Genomic DNA, 23240 nt, shown 5'->3' on the forward strand with positions numbered 1-23240 from the left:
TGATGAACGTACATTCCTTCAACTAAAAAAAGAAAGAAATAAGAAAAAATACAGCATTAGAGAAAATAATTTTGTGTAGTTGCAGCAAATTCCTGTGTAAAACTAAGACATTTATGTGTATTGTTTAAGAATTTTTGGTGGATTTGTATTGATAAATTCTGCATAATTCAAAATTCTTCCTCTTCCTCCTTCTCATCTTTTGCTGCTTCTTCTTCCTTTTTTTCATCATCATCACCGTCTTCTTTTTTTTCTTATTCATCTTTCCTTTTTTGTTTTATCTTCTCAAATTTCTTCTTGTTTTACTCTCTTAACAAGAATAAAAAAAATCAAACAAAGAAGAAGAAGAAACACATAATACTGCAAAATTACTTGGAAGATATGAACTTACATTCATTCAACTAAAAGAAAGAAAGAAATAAGAAAAAAAGGAAGGAAAAAAATGCAGCATCAGAAAAAACACTTTTATGTAGTTGCAGCGAATTTCAGTACTGTAAGACTAAGACATTTATGTGTATTATTTAAAAATTTTTTGTAGATTTGTACTGATAAATTTTGCATAATTCAAAATTCTTTTTCTTCCTCCTCCTCCTCATTTTCTGTTGCTTCTTCTTCATCTTCTTATTTCATTTTCTCGTAATTCTTTTTGAATTCAGCTTTGAAACTTCCTTCACTTTTTGCGACGATTTTGAGAGATTTTGATCGTCGTTTGAATTTTGAGCGTTACGGTTTTGATTGAGGGAAAAGAATTGTTTGCGCTATTCAAGAGTTGGGGAAGCGCGTGTTTATATGCAATCTAAACTGAAGGTTGTTTTTGTTGAGTTTGGACCAACTTATATAAACTTGTATGTCAAAAAGACTTATATGTATAACAGGCCTGTAATAATAATCAATGTACCGTTAAATTAGTTGAATATTATGTTTGAATAGAAAATTACATTAGAACATTAGTCAAAACTTGGGGTTAGGGTGAACTTTGACACAGTCCTATTATTGTTACTCTGTGACTTGGAAGTTGAAAATGGTTCAAATCTTAGAAATAACTTATTAACTCTATGAAATAAGACTATATATATCTACGCTATTTTCAACCAAAACCGACATCTACACAACTTTGATGAGCCCTAGTTAATAACAGGAGCTGCTCCCCTGCTTGGATTTTGGCAGCACTGGACGACGATGACGACAAGGCAGCATTTGTGATGGTGCTCCTAGAGAGGCATGATGACCTTGAGATTTCTGATGTGGTGGTAGTTGCAAAAGAAGAGGAAGTAGTAGTTGTTGTTATAAGCTTCTCACATTTCAAATAATCCACTTGAACTGAGAAGAGTGAATAGACAGGCCTGTGGTCTGAGAATTTTGACTCTCCTCTTACATACCACAATTGTTCAATCCCTTCACCTTTCCATAGAATTCGGTCACACCTGGGGGTAAAATTGTCCCAATATTTTATTAAGAACTTCTCTGAAAATAGGTTATATTATAAACAATATTTCTTAGTTTAATTCATTCTTATCTTGATAGGATGTCAATCATTATCATATTATAAATCATAACTACCAACAATAATAATACGGCAATGTGATTTACTGCTAAGGCTTAACAAGAAAATCATATATAACTAGAAACAATACTAGGGAATCACAATACAACAAAAGGAAACAAAAATAAAAATTATATTTCTTAAAATTATTATTTTATCTCTTTCTTTTTAATGCTTCTCAAAGCCACAATTTCATCTACCCACTACTAACCACCAGCCACCATCTCGTACCATCTTCGACTATCAATCACTGTCATCGATTATCCTAAATTTTAAATTCTGAATTCTGAATTCTAACTGCAAAATCATAAATGTTAAAATTTAAAGTCTAAATTTTAAATTTTAAATTATATACTCTATATTAGTTTTATTTTGTTTCATACATTCAAAGGTTTTTTTTTACTTGAATTTTAAATATTTTTATTTTTTTATTTTTGTATATTTCTATTTCATATTTAATGATTGGTTGATTGTTAGCAGAATAAATAGTGACTCTCAATACTATCATAATCCTTTCAACCTAAAATAATATAAAAGTAATAATAAAAAATCATAATCCTTATCTGTGTTCTCATTGGCAAACTCTACTCCCGAAATTGCAGCCATCATAAACTATGAAGCAATTTGGCTTATATTAATGTTGGTATGAATTCAAAAAATCAGGGTCGGTTCCTAACATGCATGACATTTACTTAACCCTTCTATATTCTAAAATGAAAACGAAATGTTTGATTAAAATAGAATATAATAGTGGTTGATAAAATATCTATGTGGGTTGGACAATAATTATTGGGTAGAGTTTAATTTCCTTTGGAATTATATTTAAAAAAAAAATAACTATGATGACCATTAGCATGGATATTTATTTATTAACTAATATGTGAAGGTTGTGTATGTACCTATCACGGTTGATATAAACTATGCAATGCTCCCTCTTATCCCATCATTAACCATATTGGACTATTATCATAAAACATTTGTCAATGATTTCAATTGTTTAATTCTCATTATCCTTAAGGTTAGTTGGTTATTAGGGTTGACTAATTATCATTAAAATATATATACAAATTAAACATACATACAGACATCATAGATTCATACATAGGTGAACCCTTTTCAAACGCATCCGTGATACTACATTATAAAGGGAAAATAATAAACAATTAATGCGTATGGAACCAGACCAAATGAAGATAATTAGTTTAATTAAGGGTAGCTAGCATGGTTTGGAATTATATGCAATTTGGGATTTTATCCTATTATATTTCGAAGATTCATTATGCAAAACATATATACGACAGTGATAAAATGCATGCATGTTGGTGTTCGAAAATATTTGGTAACTAAAATAAATTAATTAAATTCGTATAAGTATTATGAGTTTTTATCAATTAAATATATATTTGTGTTCAGCGACAAATCTAAAAATTTTAATATTGGAAATAAAATATAAAAAATATTACGTGTAGACTAAAAATTAGTCAGTAAATTAGTAACAATATATTTATATATATACATATATTTTTTAATTTATTTGTAATGTTTATTTTATATTTTAAAATATAACTTATTTGATAACTATTTTTTATATAAATGTAACACAGTTATCAGACTATAAAATAATATAGTAATAATTTTTATAATTATATTTTATTATTCTAAAATCTTATTAATTTTTAAATTATTTAACTAACAAATTTAAACATTAAAATAGTAATTTAAATAATAATATATTATTTAAAATTCTATTCCCTAGATAAATTTCATATTTTAAAAAAATTGAATAATTTTTTTATTGTCAATACAATTAAATATTTTTTTTATATATTATTAAATAATTATTTAAAAATTTATCTCACATATAATTACAAAGCTGAATTTTTACGATGATATTTATAGTTTAAAAAGTTCTTTTAGATAATACAATTTCTAAAATAAAATTAAAGCTAACTTCTGGAACAAAAACACTAATAAATAAATAATATTCTAGAATTTCAACTAATTTTATAATATATAATATAATTAAATTTAATATTTAATAAAGACAAATAAATATTTTTATGTAATAGTAAAAAAATTTTCAAATTGCAGTGGGTATTCCACAAGTTTCTAAGTATATATCTGTGGTTGCTTGGTTTAGAATTTATGACATGATATCAAAATCAATAATGCTTCATGATCAGTATGCAAAGAAATTTTTGCACTCAAATTTATAGAAATTTTTATCTAATGAAGCGCACACAAGGTTTGTATATATGAGTTAACGGAGTTTGCATTTATATTTATCAAAATTTTACATATAAATTAATAAAATTTATTTGTTAAAAATAATTTAATATTTGACACTGACCAAATATATAGAGACCGAAATTGTTAAAAACTATTGGTCCCTGATAAGAGTTTCTGTATAAGAATTTTTATGATTTAAAGATTTAGAGTTTAATCCATGTTAACTTTAAAAGAAAGAATTTTAATATAAGGACAATAATAAAAGAAAAAAGAAGTATATGCAAAAAATTTTAAAAAAATCTAAAAAAAGTTTTTGCATATTAAATGGACATATTAGATATATATATATAACTATTTGTGGGTCTCCTTCTATCAATTTAACTTTCTAGAAGAAGAGCTTGGTATTACGGCAATTTGTTAATATAAATTAATAATATAAGATGTATATTTGGTATCAATAAATCTCGATTTGCATATAAATATGTAAAAATTAGAGATAAATACTTAAATTAATTTCTAAAATTTTTTAAATTAAATATTTTTATTTTTAATAAATTCTTATTCTCTAAAAATCTTTAAGAATTATATTTGCCATTTAGATTGGCCCTTGTATTATTTTAAAATAGACTAATTTATCTTAAAATATATTTTTTAATCTAATTATCTTAAAATTTGTAAAAAACTTATATATTTGTCTAATCTACATATTAAAAAATTGGTTGGAAGCAACGAGAGACTAATTTCTCTGATAAATATAATTCTCAAAAATTTTTAAAAAATAAAATTTGTTGGATATAATATCCAACAAAAAAAAAAAAACTTTAGAGATGAATTGTTTAATAAAAAAAAATGATGAAATAATGTTATTACCAAGCGGGGGTACGTCGATTTTCCTTGGACTTGGAAGTTTGAGCAACATATTGGTCAGAATTGTCCAAGTATTTGTAAGTAGGAGCAAAATATATCTTCCCTTCTTTCCATTCTTTGAACACTCTTCCACCTCTTTGCTCTATCCTTAGCTACCCAAAATAAAATAGTAGAATTTAATATTAATAAAAAAAAACTTATGTTAACAACAACATGCAAAAGATACGTGTTGGACATGCATTCGTTTAATTATTAATTATTTTTCCCTAAAAATTTTAGTTTATTTATACTGAAATAATCTGATATCACTTGGCTCAAATTTTAATTAAGTCTTATACTTTAAAAGTATTTAATAATTAAATTCTAATTATTTTGAATAAAATATATACCTGATCCCTCTCTAATAGTGAGTGCCAATCATTCTTCTTTAGAAGCTCATGCGTGTCATCGTAACCACTTGCAAGCCGATAATTCAAATCACCAAGCCAAATAATCTTACTGTACATTTCCAAAAAAAGAAAAAAAAAAGGGTTCATTAGTTATATGCTAAAAGTGATGGAGAGAAATTAAATTAAGAGGATTAATTAATTCGTCAGAGAGTAAATTATTATTTAGACATCAGAAATGTTTTACTCAATCAAAATAGTTCTTGAATTAAAAAAAAAAAAAAAAACTCATGGTTCCAAAGATCACAAACTTCGACGAATTTTATCAAATTAAACTTTTTTTATTTTTGGAAGTTCAAATCACGAGTGCCTTCATTTATTCAAAAACAATTATGTTAAAAATTATATCAATTTATATTTTTTTATTAGTTTAAAATTTTAATTAAAAAATAATTTAAATTTAAAAGTTTAGAGTTTAATCTTTATTGACTATAAAATAAAAAATTTTAGAATAAGACTAATAAAAAGAAAAACATGTATACAAAAAATTTACGTAAATCTAAAAAAATATGTACGAGACGACGTATTAAAGATTAATTATGTCACTAGTATATTATACATAATAAAATATACAATACACATTAAAAATGAGTTAAATAATACATGTATTTATATGATAATTAATTTAATGAGTAATTTTTAGTATGTATTGGTAAGAGATATAGCCCTCAATAATAATTAGAATCTTTTATAACCAAATAGCTAGCATGAAAGTTAAGATAGAAAACATACTTATGTTTCAATATAGTTTCAGGAGAGAGTAGTGGATTATGATGATGATGAGAAAGGGGTTTGAATGAGTGAGAAAATTTGGTTTTCTTTAATATTTCGGAGACATCCAAATTTCTTCTTACTTCATCGCCATCTTTCTCTCCAGAGGCCAAGTGTGTACACACGAAGCAGAAACTTGTTTGGTACAATGTCATGCTAATTGATATTGAACCCTGTTAATTAATTAATAAATCAACAACACAAAATAATAAAATTCCATTGCAAAATCTGAAGAAACAATAATGATTACGTAAACAAACATGTGTATGCATGTATCGTTAATGTTTTATATATGTATGTATACCAAATAAAACCATGTATATAAAAACAATTATATTATATGTATACTAAATACTAGTTATTAAATCATTTACTGATAAAAATATTAAAATATAAAATATATTTTAAAAATAAATTAAATAACACGTATATTTATATATAAATATATAATAACTACTATTTGACTGATTTTTTTTGTATGTGCGTAATATTTTTAATATAAAAAAATTAGAAAACAAAATGAAGAAACGAAATTACCTTATTTCCTAGATAGCCCATGATGCCTCTACCAACACAAGAAACCTTGACATTACTGACATGCTTGCAAAGATCTTCTCTTACCCACACACACAAATATATACCCACCATTTGCTTGCTTCCTACTAAGCAATAACCTTGTTTCTTCTCATCATCACCACCACTTCTATGCACTTTATTATTTATCATGTCCCCAAATTCCTCTGACTCCAATAATTCCTCCTCTAAACAAAGCCATTTAGATACACTACTCATCCTAGCCTTACCATTGATACTTCTTTCTTCTTGATTTCGTACTTGTTCTTCAATAATGATGTCATCTTTAGGGTTTAGTGCTTTATGAATAAGGTTAAGCCACTTTGATGCTGGGCCGTTATCTTCAGGCCCAAGAACATTCCCTGCATTCAGAGCTATAATTTCTTGGAACCTAAGCTTGCAATGAAATAAAATATGTTAATTTGTGTTTGGTTATGAGAATAGGATAAAATAAGACACTGAAAATAATACAAAGAATAAAGATATAAAAATTAGTATTTTTATATTTTGTTTAGTGATAAACTAGAACAAATTATAAAAATCTAATTTATTATTATTCCTTCATAAAAAAGGAATTATGGAAAAATATAATTATAAAAATTTGATAAAAATAATAAAAAAATAAGTTGTGTATCTTGTTAGTATCTATATGTCAGGACACAAAATATACAAATTCGGTGTCTTTGGATACAATATTTCTATCTATGTCTTATCTGTCAAATATAATTTTGTGTCTTTAATTTGTGTTTCTGTTTGGATGTCCCGTTCGTGAAACAAATACAATCTAAATGATCTTAACCTCAAAAGGAGCTATGTTAAAAATAAAAAATATATTTACACAAAAAATTAACTATCAAATTAATTATCGTATATATATATATATATATATATATATATATATATATATATATTGATTAATTTATTTTTAATATGTATTTTATATTTTAATAAGTATGTCATACTGATGATTAATTTTTTTTTTACATTTAATTTTTTGTGTACACTTAACATAGTTAAAAAAATACTATTAAAAAAATCACATTATTTTTCCATATAGACATTGTTTACTAGATGAATTTGAAGGAAATATCAGGGGCAAAAAAGTCAGTTAGGCCTAAGCCTTATTTGGGATCCTAAATCATAGAGTGTAAGTGCAATAATGCATGTGTTAGTAATTGAGCTGTGACATGGTTTGGTTTTGTTCACCGTGGTCCATCCACTTTAACCAAATTCCAATAACTCATAGAATAATGCAAAAATACAAACCCTAACATATTTCCAAAAAAAAAAACAAAAAAAAAACAAAAATAATGCATGCTGATACAAGCTATGAATTTTGAAGTGTGTAACAAGAAGTAAAACATATGTTGTCTAGTACCAAAACAGAGGGAAAAAAAAGTGGTGTTATAAATTAAAAATGTAATCGAGAATTTTTTTTTCAGTTTTGAATTTTAAATAGCTAGTAAAAGAATAATTTATTAATTTTCATATTATAAGAGCATTTAGGAGTTCTCCCTTAACTTCTACCAACAAAAATTTCTCCTCCTACTAAAAAAAAATATTGAATACTATTAAATTTACCGACAAATTTACTAAAAAAATCTTATTATTAAAGTTACTAAAAAAATCTTATTATTAAAGTTACTATCGGATAAATCCGACGAAATAAATCTTGTTAGTGATTATTTACCGACGAATTTTTTATCTGTCGCTAATTACTGTCAAAAAATTTTTGCTTATAATTTTTGCTATTGGATTTTTTTCCTTATAAATCCGATGGTAATATATTATTAATAATAATTAAATTAATAACTACCGATGGATTTAATTGAGTGTAAATCCGACAGTAAATTTAAATTTTAAATTTTTTTAAAAATTTGTTTATAAATTAATATATAATTTTAAATATTTAAATTCAATAATTTCTAAACTAATAAATCAGAAAATACAATACTAATTAACTCAGATAATAATAAGCTTAAAAAATTAACAACAATAAATAATAAGTTAATAATTAATTCAGAAAAAAAAACAGATTAAGATTAACTCAGACAATTAACAATAGTCAACTAATTAACTCAAAAAATAATTAATTCTAGATAATAATAAACCTAGAAAATTAACAATAATAAACAATAAGCTAATAATTAATTCAGAAAATAAAAAAGTTAATATTAACTCAGGTAATTAATAACAATCAACTAATTAACTCAAATAATAGTAAACTTAGATAATAACAAAATTTAGAAAATTAACAATAATAAATAATAAGTCAATAATTAACTCAATTAAAAAGTAAACAAATTAAAATTAACCCAAACAATTAACAACAATCAATAAATTAACTCAAAAAATAATAATTAACTCAAAAAATAATTAACTCAGATAATAATAAACTTAAAAAATTAACAACAATAAATAATAATCTAATAATTAACTTAAAAAATAAACAAATTAATATTAACTCAGACAATCAACAACAATCAACTAATTAACTCAACTAATAATAAACCTGCCGATAAATTCGCCGCTAATGTCAACATTTTTCTTGTAATGTTTATTTTATATTAATATATAAATGAGAGAGAGAGAGAGAGAGAGTTATAACTAAGTTGGCATTATTCGTTGATTGTCCATAAAAATGTGCTACTATAGTAGTCTTATTAGTTCGAAGTTCAAACATCTGAGTTCTAGCCAGTTGGCATGTCACTAAAAATAACAGCGAGATAATGAGACAATATTATGAACAATTAATTAAAATGAGTTCGTTCAAAACATGGATGGTTTTGAAAAATTAATCAAATTAGAAGTATGTAGTAGTAATTATTACATTATTAGTGAAATCCAAAAACTATATTTCCTTGAAGTTAGTAAAATAAACACTAACATGCGCATGGAATCGAAAACGCATGAGTGTTCTGAAGTGGAAACCGGGATGAGGATATCAAACAAAACGACAAATAAACAATTAAACAGCAAAATTATTAAATAATTATAAGTAAAAAGTGAAATATATTTCTAACCCAATAACAAATATCTCAGCCCGTGAAGACAGCTTTAACCAATCCCTTAAATCCAAATTCTCATCTGGCGATTTCCCTCCAACATTCCACGTTCCCACAAACATCCTACATAAGTACATAATCATTTTCCCAGAATTAACAAGGTGAAACCGTAATAAATAAATAAATGATTTTTTTATGTTTCCAATATATTAAATACATAAAAAATTTTAAAAAACTTTTATTATCATATATTTAAAATTTGTCCTTAAAGCAGAAATTAACTAAATTTTTATTATATTATATATAACCTAATTAATTAAAATATTTTTTATAATATTTTTAACATATACTCTTAAACACAGGTTAGCAAAATCCATATAATAATTTTTCCATAAAATATTATGCTGATTTGCATATTGTTTATCGTTAAATAAGATGTAGGTCATTAAAGAGGTTTATCATGTTCGGCAATAAATGATAAGCGAGTCGCAACATGAATTTATTTTAAGGATTTATCTATTTTGTGTTTTAAGAGTACACGTTAATTTTATAAATTAAAAAAATATTTAAAATATAAAAAAATTTAAATTTTTAATATATTTATTTTATATTATTAAATAAAAATATTTAAAATCTTTTACTAATAATAAATTTATCATATGTCATACATATTAGTCAAACCCCTTTTTTTGATATCTTAATCTTGGAACTACGAGAGTTTTTTTTATTTTTATTTTTAATATTTTTATTTTTTAAAAATATTATGAAAAAACATAAAAAATATTTATTTTTTAGACAATATCCCAAAAACATATTGTTAAAAATAATAACAAAATATATAGAAACACAAATGAAGCACATCATGTCATATATATTTAATTACCTAAGGTTGAGAGTATCAGAAATAGGAAGTGCTTCCTTTCCTGGCACTGAATATTTCAGTCTATTTGATGATTCCATCCACCAACGCTCTTTAAAAATACATAAACCCCATCATCAATACTTTGGCAAAATTAAAAAAAAAAAAAGATATATATAACTACTTTTTATATGAAGAAATGACTGCTTTAAAGAAACTATATACCTTAAGAAAATTAATCTTAAAATAAATGAATTACATTCAACCTAAATGAATTATGATAATTTTAAAAAAATATAATTCAATATTAATAATTTTTGGATGAACATTTAAATTGATCTTAAAAAAATTTCAGACGAATATTTTGATGTTCTATAATTTTTTATTCTCTAAAATTATCGATAATTAATTTCGTTATACAGATTATTTCTGTTTCTTTCAATCAAATTTTTAATAAAAATTAGACACATAAATTTATAACAAATTTTATGATAAGACAGTTATGTTATAAAAGATACACTACTTGAAATAAATTAATCCTATTTTAAAATGATATAACAATACATAACTAACAAAAATATTCTAAAAATTTTTCTTATAAAATTTATTAAATATCAGAATGTTGTATCTAAAAAATATATTTGAATAGTTATTTAGTTTTTTTCACCTACTAAACCTAATACCGTGTGGCCTTTTGCACTAGCAGGTCATAGACCAATTTGAAGGTGAAAAAAATTGATCGAGTAATTATTTAAATTAGTCTCTAAAAATTTTAAAAATAAATATTTTAATTTTAAAAAAAATAATATATAAAAATATTTTAATATTTTATTCTGACAGATAAATTAATTTTTAGTTTATTTTTTTAGTAGAATGATTATTTAAACTAGTTTTTAAATATTTTAAAAGTGGATATTTTAGTCCTAAAAAAAATTAATACATAAATTAATCTCTAATTTTTTCATCAGACATAATAGTTTTCTATCCATAAAAAATATAAAATAAAATAAAATAATAATAATTATTATTATTAATTACACAATAATACTATAACATATTTTTTCTATTTTTAGATAAAAATAATAATAAATTTATTAATTAAATTTTTATGTATGTATTTATAATATAAAAAAAGTTTTTGCATAAAAAATATAAAATATATATATATGTAGTCACTCAATAATAATAATAATAATAATAATAATAATAATAATTAGAGATTATACTAAAAAATTTTATGTTAAAATTATTTGATATTTTTATATTAATATAATCAAAAGATGACCTATTTTTAAAAGTATAGTTATATTAAAAAAATATTTTAATTTGAATTTCAAAATATTATTATTCACTTTATTTATTTTTAACAAGAAAAAAGTAGTGTCATTATCCACATATACAAGGTAAACTAATAATATTAAAGATTGACATATAGTAAAAATAAAATAGACGGAGACTATTATGTTTAACACAAAATTTTTAGAGGTTGATTTGAATAATTATTTTATCAAAAAATAAATTGTGGATTAATTTATCTATCAGAATAAAATTTTAGAAATTAATCTGTGTATTAATTTTTTTAAAGACTAAAATAATCGCTTTTAAAATCTTTAAAAATTGATTTAGTTAATTATTTAAAGTATAAATAGACAATAAAAATATTAAACAATATGAACAATAGATATATCGAATATTTATTTCATTAGGTATGCAAATGGCTATTCTAATATTAAGATTTAAGAGATAATTTAAAAGTATAATATATTTTTATTTAATTAATAATTATTCATATTATTTAAAAAAGTGATTAGTTACCTAACATAATCCTTATTCCACCCTTCAAATTAACTACCCACGTGGCAAAGAGGCAAAACAAAAAGAAAAAGGGACCCATGAAAATATTTTCCAGCTTGGTGTAAAGTGTAAGCCAAAATCAAACCATATATAATTCATTAACTAAAGTCATTCCTTCGTTATGTTCCATCACCTTCGTGTCTAATCACGTTGAAATGATCGAACCTATGTACCTAATAATACATATATATCATTTCCAACCAAACAAAATTTCAAAACATAAAAAAACAAATATGAAGAAAATCTAAGAGACATTAAAAATTTCTAAAATACTATATCTTAATACTTCATTCTTTCTTCTTTCATATCTTCCAAAAAAACTTCATATATAGTATATTAATAATTACTAAAAAGTTTTTTCATTACAATAAAATTTATTTTTAATTATAGTTCAATTAGAGTTTATATGTTAAATAAATTTACTGAATAAATAAATTAAAATATATATAAATACATAAAGTTATAAAAAATTTTGAAATAATAAATTGCATATAAATTGTATAGTTTTTTATCTCTCATTTTTCTTTTCTGATTAAAAATTTTAAATTTAAACGTTTTTTTTTCTTCAAATTGTCTTCGTCTTTATTTGAAGAAATTCTTGTGCAAAAATAAAATTCTTTTGAAAAATGCAAAGAAACTAAGATAGAATTATCAAACAATAACGTAATGAGAATTTTTTATGTCTTTTAATTTTTTTTACCTATTCATTTTATTTTTTGAGATTTTTTGGATTGAAAATGATTAATAAAAATATGATTTGAAAAAAAATTATAAAATAAATTTTTTTAATATTTTTTATAAATTATAAAAAGAATTATACTATAATTTATTGATTAAATTATCAAAATTTAAATTAGATAAATAATTAAATTTAATTATAATAAATTAATTTATTTCAATCAATAATACTGTGATATATAATAAAAAATAACTTACTCTTTAAAATAAAAAAGAGTTGGATAAAATTCACCTTATAATAATACCTGCGATATAGTAATCTGAATTTGAATGGAGCTTGTCATCATTTCCCTTCATATTAAGCCACTTCCTCACAACCAATTTTGTCCAAGGAGACTTCACCCTCCAAACAATGAGAATTAGAAAGATATAGAAAAGTGAAATAAAAAAAGTAAAACTCTAATTTTATTAAAAATTTAAAGATAAAAAAATACAGGAAACAAATTAGATTTTTAATATTTAATAAAAGTAATAAATCTACTTATCATGATACTACTTTTTTTTTTAAGTTTAAATGAATTGAAAGAGACATATAAATATTTATGTTTATGATATGTCTTTTAAGTAAAAATTTATGAGAAACTTATTCTAAAAGACCGTTATGAAGATTTAATTATTAAAAAGGACTTTTAATACCAAAATTATTAAAAAGGATCAAATTTTTTTATATTATTTAAGAAGAAGAATCAAATCTTTTTATAAGAAGATAAATATATCCTTAACTACTTTTTATAATCTTTATGTTGATAAATTTTATTTCTCTTAAAATTTTAGTAATTTTATTAATTATTTATTTATTTTTATTTATTGTTTTATTTTTGTAATCTTTAGCTAACGAGAAAAAAAGAAAAAAGATCATAAAAGTAAAAAATAAATAAATAATAAAAATTACTAAAATTTTAGAAAAAATAAAAATTGTTAATATAAAAATTATAAAAAATAAATAAATAAATAGTTAAGAATTAATATTTTAATAATTAAATCTCTCTAACGATCTTTTAGAGTAATTTTTTAAATTAATTAACTAATTAATCCCAAGTGAATATTCATACGTATCTATATAGCGTTGAGAATCAAACAGCATATATTAAAAATTATAAAAAATAGTTAAGGATATATTTATCTCCTTATAAAAAGATTTGGTTCTTCTTCTTAAATAATATAAAAATATTTAGTCCTTTTTAATAATTTTGGTATTAAAGATCATTTTTAATAATTAAATCTTCCTAACGGTCCTTTAGAATAATTTTTCTAAAATTTATTTTAGATTTATTTGGATTTTTACATAAATTTTTTTTATTTTATGCTATTTTTTTTATCTTTTAGAGTTTAATAAGAATCGAACTCTAAATTAAACTTTTTAATTATAAAAGCTCTAATATCATATCATGGTAGTACTTTTTCCAAATTAAAAATTTAATCGAATAAAAAGAGTTTGATAAATTGTTATATCTTTAACCATATTTCTATTATATATAAGAGTAATTTTTTATTTTAATAAAGAGATAAATCATTATTTTAATATTTTGATAAAAAAGTTTTTTTTTTCAATCTTTAACCATTTACCAAATAACAAAAATCCCCATCACAATTTAAAAACTTAGTTACCCCTCCTCATTAATCTAAAAAATTGATCTAAGCAATTCATTTAATCTGGTTGCCAAATGATTACCTGAATAATTGGAGATTGATTAAAAATTTTTAAATTATAAAAAATTACTTTATTTTTTGAATAAATAGACAGAAATCTAAAACGGCATTTACTCTTTGATAAATGACTTTAATTTATCTCCGATTTGTTTTTTAAGAAGCAAAAATGAAGGTTCTACTGATGGTAAAATTATGTTAGAGTAAGATGATAGAAATAGAAGAAGAGAGAAAGAGTAAACAAAAGAAGAAGACAATAAAAAGCATGATACCTTGGATATCTTCTTCAATTGGGTTCTCATTGTTCTTTTCCAACTGAAAAACCAACACACTGATCAGAATACAAATGGAGCCAGGGTGCCGCAAATTAATTTAATACCAAACATATATATAGAGATTATCCAAACCCAACTTGGGTTATTTATTTGTTTTTCTTATGACAATTAATTAAAACACAAAAAAAATTTAAAAATTGAAATAAAAGAGATGTCATCAAGGGAGAAGAAAACAAAACAAATAAAATAAAATAAAAGAAAGAAACCGGTCTAAGAAGTTAGAAGAACTAAGATATATATTTTTTTCTTTTACTTGTACGAGAAAACTGTGTTTGTTGTTTAAGATTATAAACTACAGAATTGATTGAAGAAATTTTCAACGACAATATTTAAGACCTAGTTGCAGGGCAAACGGAGACATGTATCGTTTTTTTTTTTTTTTTTTAATGAGGAACGAATATGAATATGTGTTATAAAAAAAGGAAAAGTTTAGGGCAGCAATTTTATTAAATTTTTGTCCGCATGTAACCAGTAAAAAAAATGAATTATTGAATAAAATTTCATACCAATCTCACACCATTAAAATCATCATTGATAATTATTTGACGGCTACAAATCATAAAAGCTACTGGCCTCCTAGCAGGCCTCTAAAAAAAGAGTTTATGGATTGGTGAGAATGAAATAAAGTCTAAAACTTTTTTTGACTTTTTGATGAGAGAAACAAAAACCCATGAAATGAAATGAAAGCAAAATCAATAATCTTGTTAGGGAAAAACAGAACAATGCAAGCTAAGAGGAAAGAAAAAAAGAATGAAAATTAGTAATATAATGTTAGAGAAGCTTAATTAATTATGGCAAATTAAAGCACTTACCAGAAGACAGAGAATGAGAGAGAAGAGAAATGAAATGAGTGTATTGTATTATAATATGCGACACCGTTTTTGTATATATGGTGTGATGAAGTGAAGAAAGGGAGCATGGAGATAGAAGAGAAATCAATCAAATCATAGCGTGTAACACTATTTTCAAGTTTTAATAGAAGCCTGAAAGCTGCTTCTTCTTTACCTTAATTTATTGTCTTTGTTTTGTACAAGGTGTGGCTGGCTATTTGACAATAAAGAGAAAAAATCCTCGACGAACAAGGTTAGTTGGTTGTCTCAGCAAGCAAGCTAAGACTCAGTTTAGATTTCATTTATTGGCTAATTTTGAGTTAATACTCAAATTGGTTTTAAAAGTGACACTCACATATTAAAGGATAATGCTAAAATAGCCAGAATTTGTTTTATTTAGCATTCATTAATTGTCGCAACAATTAATGAATGTTAAATAAGACAAGTTATGGCTGTTTTTAGTTGATTTTCTTTAGTTACCAAATATTTTCGCATATTAAATTGGTCACTAAAATATTAATTTACTTAATTTAGTCTCTAAAATTGACAAATGTAACTTAATTTAGTCTTTTGACAATTTTTCGTTAACATATCAATAAAATTTTACAACGAGAGTAATGACATAATCGTTAGTGACACAGGATAAAACACTATTTATCCATATTCATATATAATATGATATGTTCACATATCACTAACATACTATTATTATAAGTGACTTAATTTAGTTCCTAAAATTAAAAATTATGAATCAAAGTGGTCCTAATCTAATTTTTAAATCATTTTAAACCTACTAATTCGTATATTTATTACATATAACTTAAATAATATTCTCGCCCCATAATAAAAAACCTATATATTCCAAAAAACTTACCATAGCCCATTCATTTGTTTCTTATTAGATTAGGTCAATAATCCTTTTCAAATTCTAATAATATATAGAGTATATGAAACATGTGTAATGTTTGATTTTAATGATGAATTTAAAAGATAAAAAAATAGAAAAAAGAATAAAAGATATCAATATCTATATAACAGATAAATTTAATCTCTTTGTTTAACTATTTTTTAAATTTTAAACAAATCTCTTTTAATAATTTTGATATATAGTGATAATAATCCTTAATACGATAAATAAAAATTAAATAAGTTTCTATTGAGTTTTTATTTTCTATAAAATATGAAGTAAGCTTGAGAATTAATGAGCCAATTGGAACCTTTACTTTTCTCCTCCATGTGATTTGGTGTTGTCACTTTTTTTTTAAAATATAATGTGAGTAAAATTAATTTTCGACCATATATATAATGTGCTATTTGATTGTCTTAGAACTTTTTGGGTTTGAACTTCCATTAATTAGTGAATTCTATGTTTAACAAATTGAGCTGAATGGATAATCTAAGCTTGATTTTCCGCATCCATTATGGGTTTGTAAGTCACCATGTATATTAAACTTAGGCCCAATATTAATTAGAGTGAATACCCCATTTGGTCCCTGACAATTATCTCGAAAGGACAACGAGGTCTCCAAGAAAAAAAAAACACCCAATCCGGCCCCTGATAATTTTTTTTGGGACTGATTAGCCCCTGTACCAAAAAAAATAACATTGATTTTTTTTTGGCACAGGGGCTTCGTTGTCCTTTCGAGGTAATTGTCAGGGGTCGGGTTGAGTTTTTTTTTTTTTTTGTCAGGGGCCGGGTTGGGATTTTTTTTTTTGTCAGGGGCCTCGTTGTCTTTCGAGGTAATTGTCAGGAGCTGATTTGGGTTTTTCTCTATTAATTAATGTAGAGTAAATAATAAATTGATCTTGAACTTTTAGACTAAACACTTTAATTTTTAATAAATTTTTTTATTTTACATTTTTTTGAGATGAACTGAAATGGATTGTTTTTTTTATAAAGAAGATTAATTTATTTTATAATAATAATTTTTGAAATTTAATTATTTTATAATAAAATTTATTAGGATTTATTTATTCAATATGCATATTAATTAAAAATTTTAAAGTAACAGAGAAAATAATTTATCTGATGAAAATAATTTTCAAAAATGATTGAGAACTAAAGTATTAGATTTGAAATTCGATAATGACCTAAAGTAATAATTTTTTACTATATTTATTTCTCTCTTCTTTTACTGTGTAAATCATTGTGAACTATAACGATTTATTACTGAGATAAAAGGACTGCATAAAATCGTTTTAAGCCAAAACATTTTATTATTAGACAAACACTTTTATAAATCGCTTTAAGAGTGATTTATTAGAGAAGAAACGCTTATATAAATGCAAAACTATTTACTACATACGAGACAGACAAAAAAGATTTTTTTTTTAAATGTACATATAATATTTACGAATAACTATCTCGTTTACACTGTTAGTAAATAAAATCGTATTTTGCAATACGATTTATATTATTTAAAAAAATAAAAATTAATATAATTTAAATTAAAATATACTTTTTTATTTCTAAAATTTATAATTTTTTTAAAAAATATCTCTAATATTAAATTTTATTCAATTTTATTCTTAACATTTTTAATTTTGTTTTTAATATTTTTGATTTGTTTCAAAATTATCCTTAAAAGTTTTTAATATTACCTTTAACATTTCAGATGAAATTAACATTCAAAAATAATTTTGATATAAATTAAAAACGTTAAAAACAAAATTAAATACAATTAAATATTAAGAATATTTTTAAAAAAATTATAAAAATTAAAAATAAAAAACATATTTTATCCTATAATTTATTAGGATTTGGATCTATTAAAAGTATCGGGTACACACAATTTCAGATGGTCCCAGTATGGATCGTGGGCCTTGTATGTGGGACTGATTATTTAACAATAGTATTTTAATAAAGGCACCACTCACATAAAGTTGCCAAAAACAACTTTTTCTTAAAGATGTCTACGTGGCAAAATCTAAGCCATATATTCTAAAACCACACTTCTAACTACATAACACTTAAAAACCGTAGCCCTTTACAAGAAAAGCGTCACCTAATGGAAAAAAGTAAATTAGAAGATTTAAGAGAAGAAATAATTAAGTTATCAAAATTAATAGATCAAAAATTAATGATTTTAACTAATGTCAATTGTAATGACACCGAATTCTTAAAATCAATACAAAATGATTTTTCTCAAAATCTTTATTTTACTATAAGTTTTATTGAAGGACTTCAAAAACCTGAAAAAACTTATTTTTCACATGGAATTTCTAAAAAATGTTACCATGGAAATGATTCCCCACATCTTTATCATACTTTTAACCCATAACTAAATTCTATAGTAGATATGCTTGAAGAAATATTAGTATCCATAAAATTTCAAAGAAATAAAGAAAAAGAGAATCCCAAAGAAGAAAAATTTCAAAATATAATTAACATAACAGATTTAAAAGTAAAACCACCATTGAAATTATGAATATTGAAGAAAAATTAGAAGAAGTTACAATGCTTTTCAAACAATTAAAAATGGCTCAAGAAAATAATATTATGGAACATGGATTTCAAATAGAAGAAGAATTAGTAAATTCCGAAAATATAGAAAATGAAGAACACATCCTAGATTATTCAAGTGACGAAGAACCAGCAATTCCAATTCAAGTAAAAAATGAAGCTGGAACATCTAAGGATAATCAATCTCAATTTAAATGGGAAACAGGTTTTGATATTATGCTTTTAAAAAAAGATTTATAAATAAAGATTCAAAATATACAAAAATACCATCAAAATACGTTCCTAAAATCCAGGAAATGGAAGGAGAAAGAATACTTGACTTAGACTGTAAAAAGAATGAAGAAGAAATTTTCGAAAATTGGTTAAATTCCTTTTTATTAGAAGCCTTTACTAATCCAAAACTTAGTGAATTGTCTGGAAGAGATATTTGGAATTACATAGGATTTCATACTAAAGGAACTATAAGAGATTATGTGACATCAATAGAAAACCAAATAATAGAAGAATTAGCAACAAAAACAACAGCTTATGATAAGATATTATATATAATGATGATTCTATATAAAGAATTTTTTGGAAAAAATATTATAGATCATAGACAAGAAGTCTATAATAAAGAATATCAAGAAGCAAAAAACCATTTAACTAATATTCAAATATATGATCTATGTAATGTGGAGTCTTATATATGTGAATATAGAATACATTATTACAAATTAAAAGAAGAAGATAAAAATCATTATCTTAGTATGTATATAACAAAACTTCCATATCCTGCTAATGAATTTATAATGGGAAGATTTATAAGAGAAATAAATAGAGGGACAATTGAAAATAATTTTGGTGGAGCAACCTCTGCAATAAGAGGGGAAATAAAAGAACGTTGTATGCAAGAAGCAACTCAAAAAAGATTTGCAAATATAATTAGAATTTGCTGTCAGGATAATGAAGAGATACCCCAAAAATATGGGCTTAATAAAAATTTTCAAAGAAAAAGAAAATACCAATTTAGAAAAAGAAAATACTATCCAAACTGGAGAAAAAAGAGAAAAAGAAATAACAATAAAAATAAAAGACAAAAAAGTGACTATTGCCCGAATAAAAAAGAAAACTGTAAGTGTTGGTATTGCCAAGAAGAAGGACACTATGCAAATGAATGTCCGAAAAAGAAGGATAAAAAAGATCTTACTAAACAAATAGAAATTGCTAAGTCTTGTTTCATGGAACCTTTAGAGGAATCTGATGATAGCTTAGACTATATTTTTGAATATGTCTCAGAAACAGACTCAGAGACTGAGTAATAATGCCACATTTATTACTATAAAAATAACAGAAAAGTTTATAAATGCTTTTATAGATTCTGGAGCAACACAATGCTTTGCTAGTTCAAATATAAAACTTGATTGAAAAAAATTAAAGAAACCATTAAGAGTTAGAATAGCTGACAAATCAATACATAAAATTGACCAAAAAGCAGAGATGGCTGAAATTTTTATTCAAAATTATAGGTTCATTATTCCATCTATATATATGTTAGATTCCGGGATGGATTTTATCATAGGAAATAACTTTTTAAAGCTATATCATCCATTCATTCAAGAATTAACATATATAGTTTTAAAAGCTCCACACGATTCTTCAATAAATCAAAAATCAAAACGTATAAAAATACCAACTACTACTATAGATAAGATCTTAAAATTTAAAATATTTTTTGGAACACCCTACCATACTTAGCCTTATGCTTAAGTCATAATTCAGAGATGGCAAGGTATTACGACCTCTAAAATAAAAATTTAGTACGTATAGTAGTATGAATGATTGATTATAACTAGGAGCCTTTGTAGAAAAAGTGGTAAACAAAAATCGCAACTCAAAAGCGCAACACTCCGATCGATAACGTAACGCACAAGGATAAACCAACGCGAGATTATATATATACAAGAGAGTGTCAAAAACAGGAATATCAAGACTCAAGATCCGGCTGCGAAGATAACCGGTCCGAGCATAACAATATACACATATGATAAAATAAGGAAAACCCCAAGGAAACCCAAAGGGACACAAATACATAAAACCTATTCTCCAAAATTCTCCCATAAAAGGAGTCATCACAGTTTGTATTATTTAATGGAGATAAAAGTATCTAAACAAAACATATAAACCAAAAATAGCCCCGAGAACAAAGGATCTTCGCAAGTATAGAAGTCTCCAGCATGCCTCAGCGGGAAACCTCACGTCCTGCATCTGAAAACCACAAAATCCGCATGGGTGAGAACCAGAGGTCCCCAGCATGGTAACAGCTTCCACATATATAATATATAATAATAGAGGAAAGCCAAAGGCAATCCTATAACTCCCTCCAGATAATATCAAAGCTTATAAACAAGCTAAACCATGTAAGGGCATCTGACTAAAGATTCTTCAGTCTAACTAGTACTTCCCTTTCCAATTCCTTCAAACCTCCCAACCACCAGCAGGAGTATAATATAGCAAACACAGATATATCAAACAAAGAATATACAAATAGTAGCAGTTAATACATTTAGACAATTAGCAAGTAATATGCAGTCAAATAGGCAATCTCAAACAATTCACATAGTGTGCATATGATGAATGCCTGTCCCTAGTGGCCGATGATATCATCTTGTCGGTTATAGAGCCAACCCGACAAGTCCTGGTCGCTAACCATTGGACTGTCCCTCTGTCGTGCATCCCCAAACTCGAGTTATACTCGTTATAAACGTGATCATAAACATGATCCATATCCTTCACCCTCACTGGTGAATATTTATGGGGGTTCGAGCTCATCCGGGCCTTTCACAGTGCCCGGCCACACTTACAACATAGGGTTAACAGAGCTTCGAGTCTCAACCTGGAGCACGTGGTGGCTAGCCACTGCTACTACCCAAGGAAACTCGTACTCAGATAGTGGAAGTGCAATTTCACAATTATCAATAATTCAGCATCAACATGCATGAATTCTCATCCATGGATCAACATCCATACCAGCCATTCCGGCTCACGGTTCAATCCAGAACCAGCCAATATTCATAGCATACACAGCTATTCCGGCTCATGGTTAAATCCATAACCAGCCATTTCATTAACAATTATAGCCTTTCGGCCCATGGCATAACAAACACTTCCACCACCATCCTCTGCATCTCACATAATCATCTTGATCCTCATTGATCATACATTTTCCCCTTGCTTCACTTGCAAGTTATCACATTCACTAGCCCCTTACTAATAGCTAGGCATTGTAGGATGATTTAAGACATACATGGTGAGATCGGAGGCTTAGAAGTATGAGATTTGGCTTTTAAAACTCAAAAATCAACTTTGGGATGAAAACAGGGCCGCGCGTACGCGCACTCCACGCGCACGCGTGGATGGCCTCAACAACTCATCGACGCGTAAGCGTCATGCACGCTAACGCGTGGATTCCAAACTTGCCCATCGACGCGCACGCGTCAACCATGCGTACGCGCGGGTGTTCTTGTGCCCCAGGCACAACACCGGCACAGTTCTGGCATAACTCTCGGGAAAATGACTGGGCATTGGGTGCAGCACAATCGGCGCGCCCGCGCACATTACGCGTACGCGTGGATGGCATGTTTCGGAAGATCGGCGCGCACGCGCCAGGTGCGCCCACGCGCAAGGGGTCATTCTGCTAAAAATTTTCTAAGTTAAAAGCTGCAGAATTTCACAGATTTAGACCCCAATCTTCCAACGGACATAACTTCATCATTTCAAATCATTTTTCACCCGTTCTTCGAACGGCATGGACATCCCGGATCCAATTTCATTTTAAACAGATTTGGTACAAAACGGAGATCCGTAGTCCAAGTTATGTCCCGTCAAAGTATGCCCAAAAACCATAATTTCATACAAAACCACAATATGCCATTTTCAAACAAATCATTTTCAACTCTTTCCAAAATCAATCAAAACATACCAATTTCATCCCTTTTCTTTGAAATCAATCAAAATGTATCAAATTCAACATCAAGCCTCCTCAACTCACACATTGACACTTTACCACAATATACAAAATCACTATCTCATCATTTTAGCCCA

The 23240-nt window shown here is 25.3% G+C and overlaps 1 protein-coding gene across 1 annotated transcript; it reads right to left on the reverse strand.

Annotated features, from left to right (window-relative positions):
* Positions 1-885: 885 nt before the first annotated feature.
* LOC130962057 (type I inositol polyphosphate 5-phosphatase 8-like) lies at positions 886-15753 on the reverse strand. The gene is made up of 10 exons (XM_057888144.1): positions 15677-15753; positions 14802-14844; positions 13128-13218; positions 10315-10402; positions 9450-9554; positions 6391-6817; positions 5815-6026; positions 5026-5134; positions 4640-4788; positions 886-1421 (listed from the first exon to the last, which is right to left on the reverse strand). The coding sequence occupies exons 2-10, from the start codon at positions 14829-14831 to the stop codon at positions 1085-1087; spliced, it is 1548 nt and encodes a 515-aa protein (XP_057744127.1). The 5' UTR covers positions 14832-14844; positions 15677-15753; the 3' UTR covers positions 886-1084.
* Positions 15754-23240: the final 7487 nt, after the last annotated feature.

This window comes from Arachis stenosperma, chromosome 2, assembly GCF_014773155.1.
Source record: "Arachis stenosperma cultivar V10309 chromosome 2, arast.V10309.gnm1.PFL2, whole genome shotgun sequence".
In the NCBI taxonomy this organism is placed as follows: Eukaryota; Viridiplantae; Streptophyta; class Magnoliopsida; order Fabales; family Fabaceae; genus Arachis; species Arachis stenosperma.

What these genes read in the sequence shown, in the direction of transcription:
- LOC130962057 (XM_057888144.1), bottom strand. Translation starts at nt 14,831, where the DNA reads ATGAGAACCCAATTGAAGAAGATATCCAAG. An exon ending in AATTGAAGAAGATATCCAAG is followed by an intron (nt 13,219 to 14,801) that starts GTATCATGCTTT and finishes TGGAGGGTGAAG; the next exon opens with TCTCCTTGGACAAAATTGGT. An exon ending in TCTGATACTCTCAACCTTAG is followed by an intron (nt 9,555 to 10,314) that starts GTAATTAAATAT and finishes GTACTTATGTAG; the next exon opens with GATGTTTGTGGGAACGTGGA.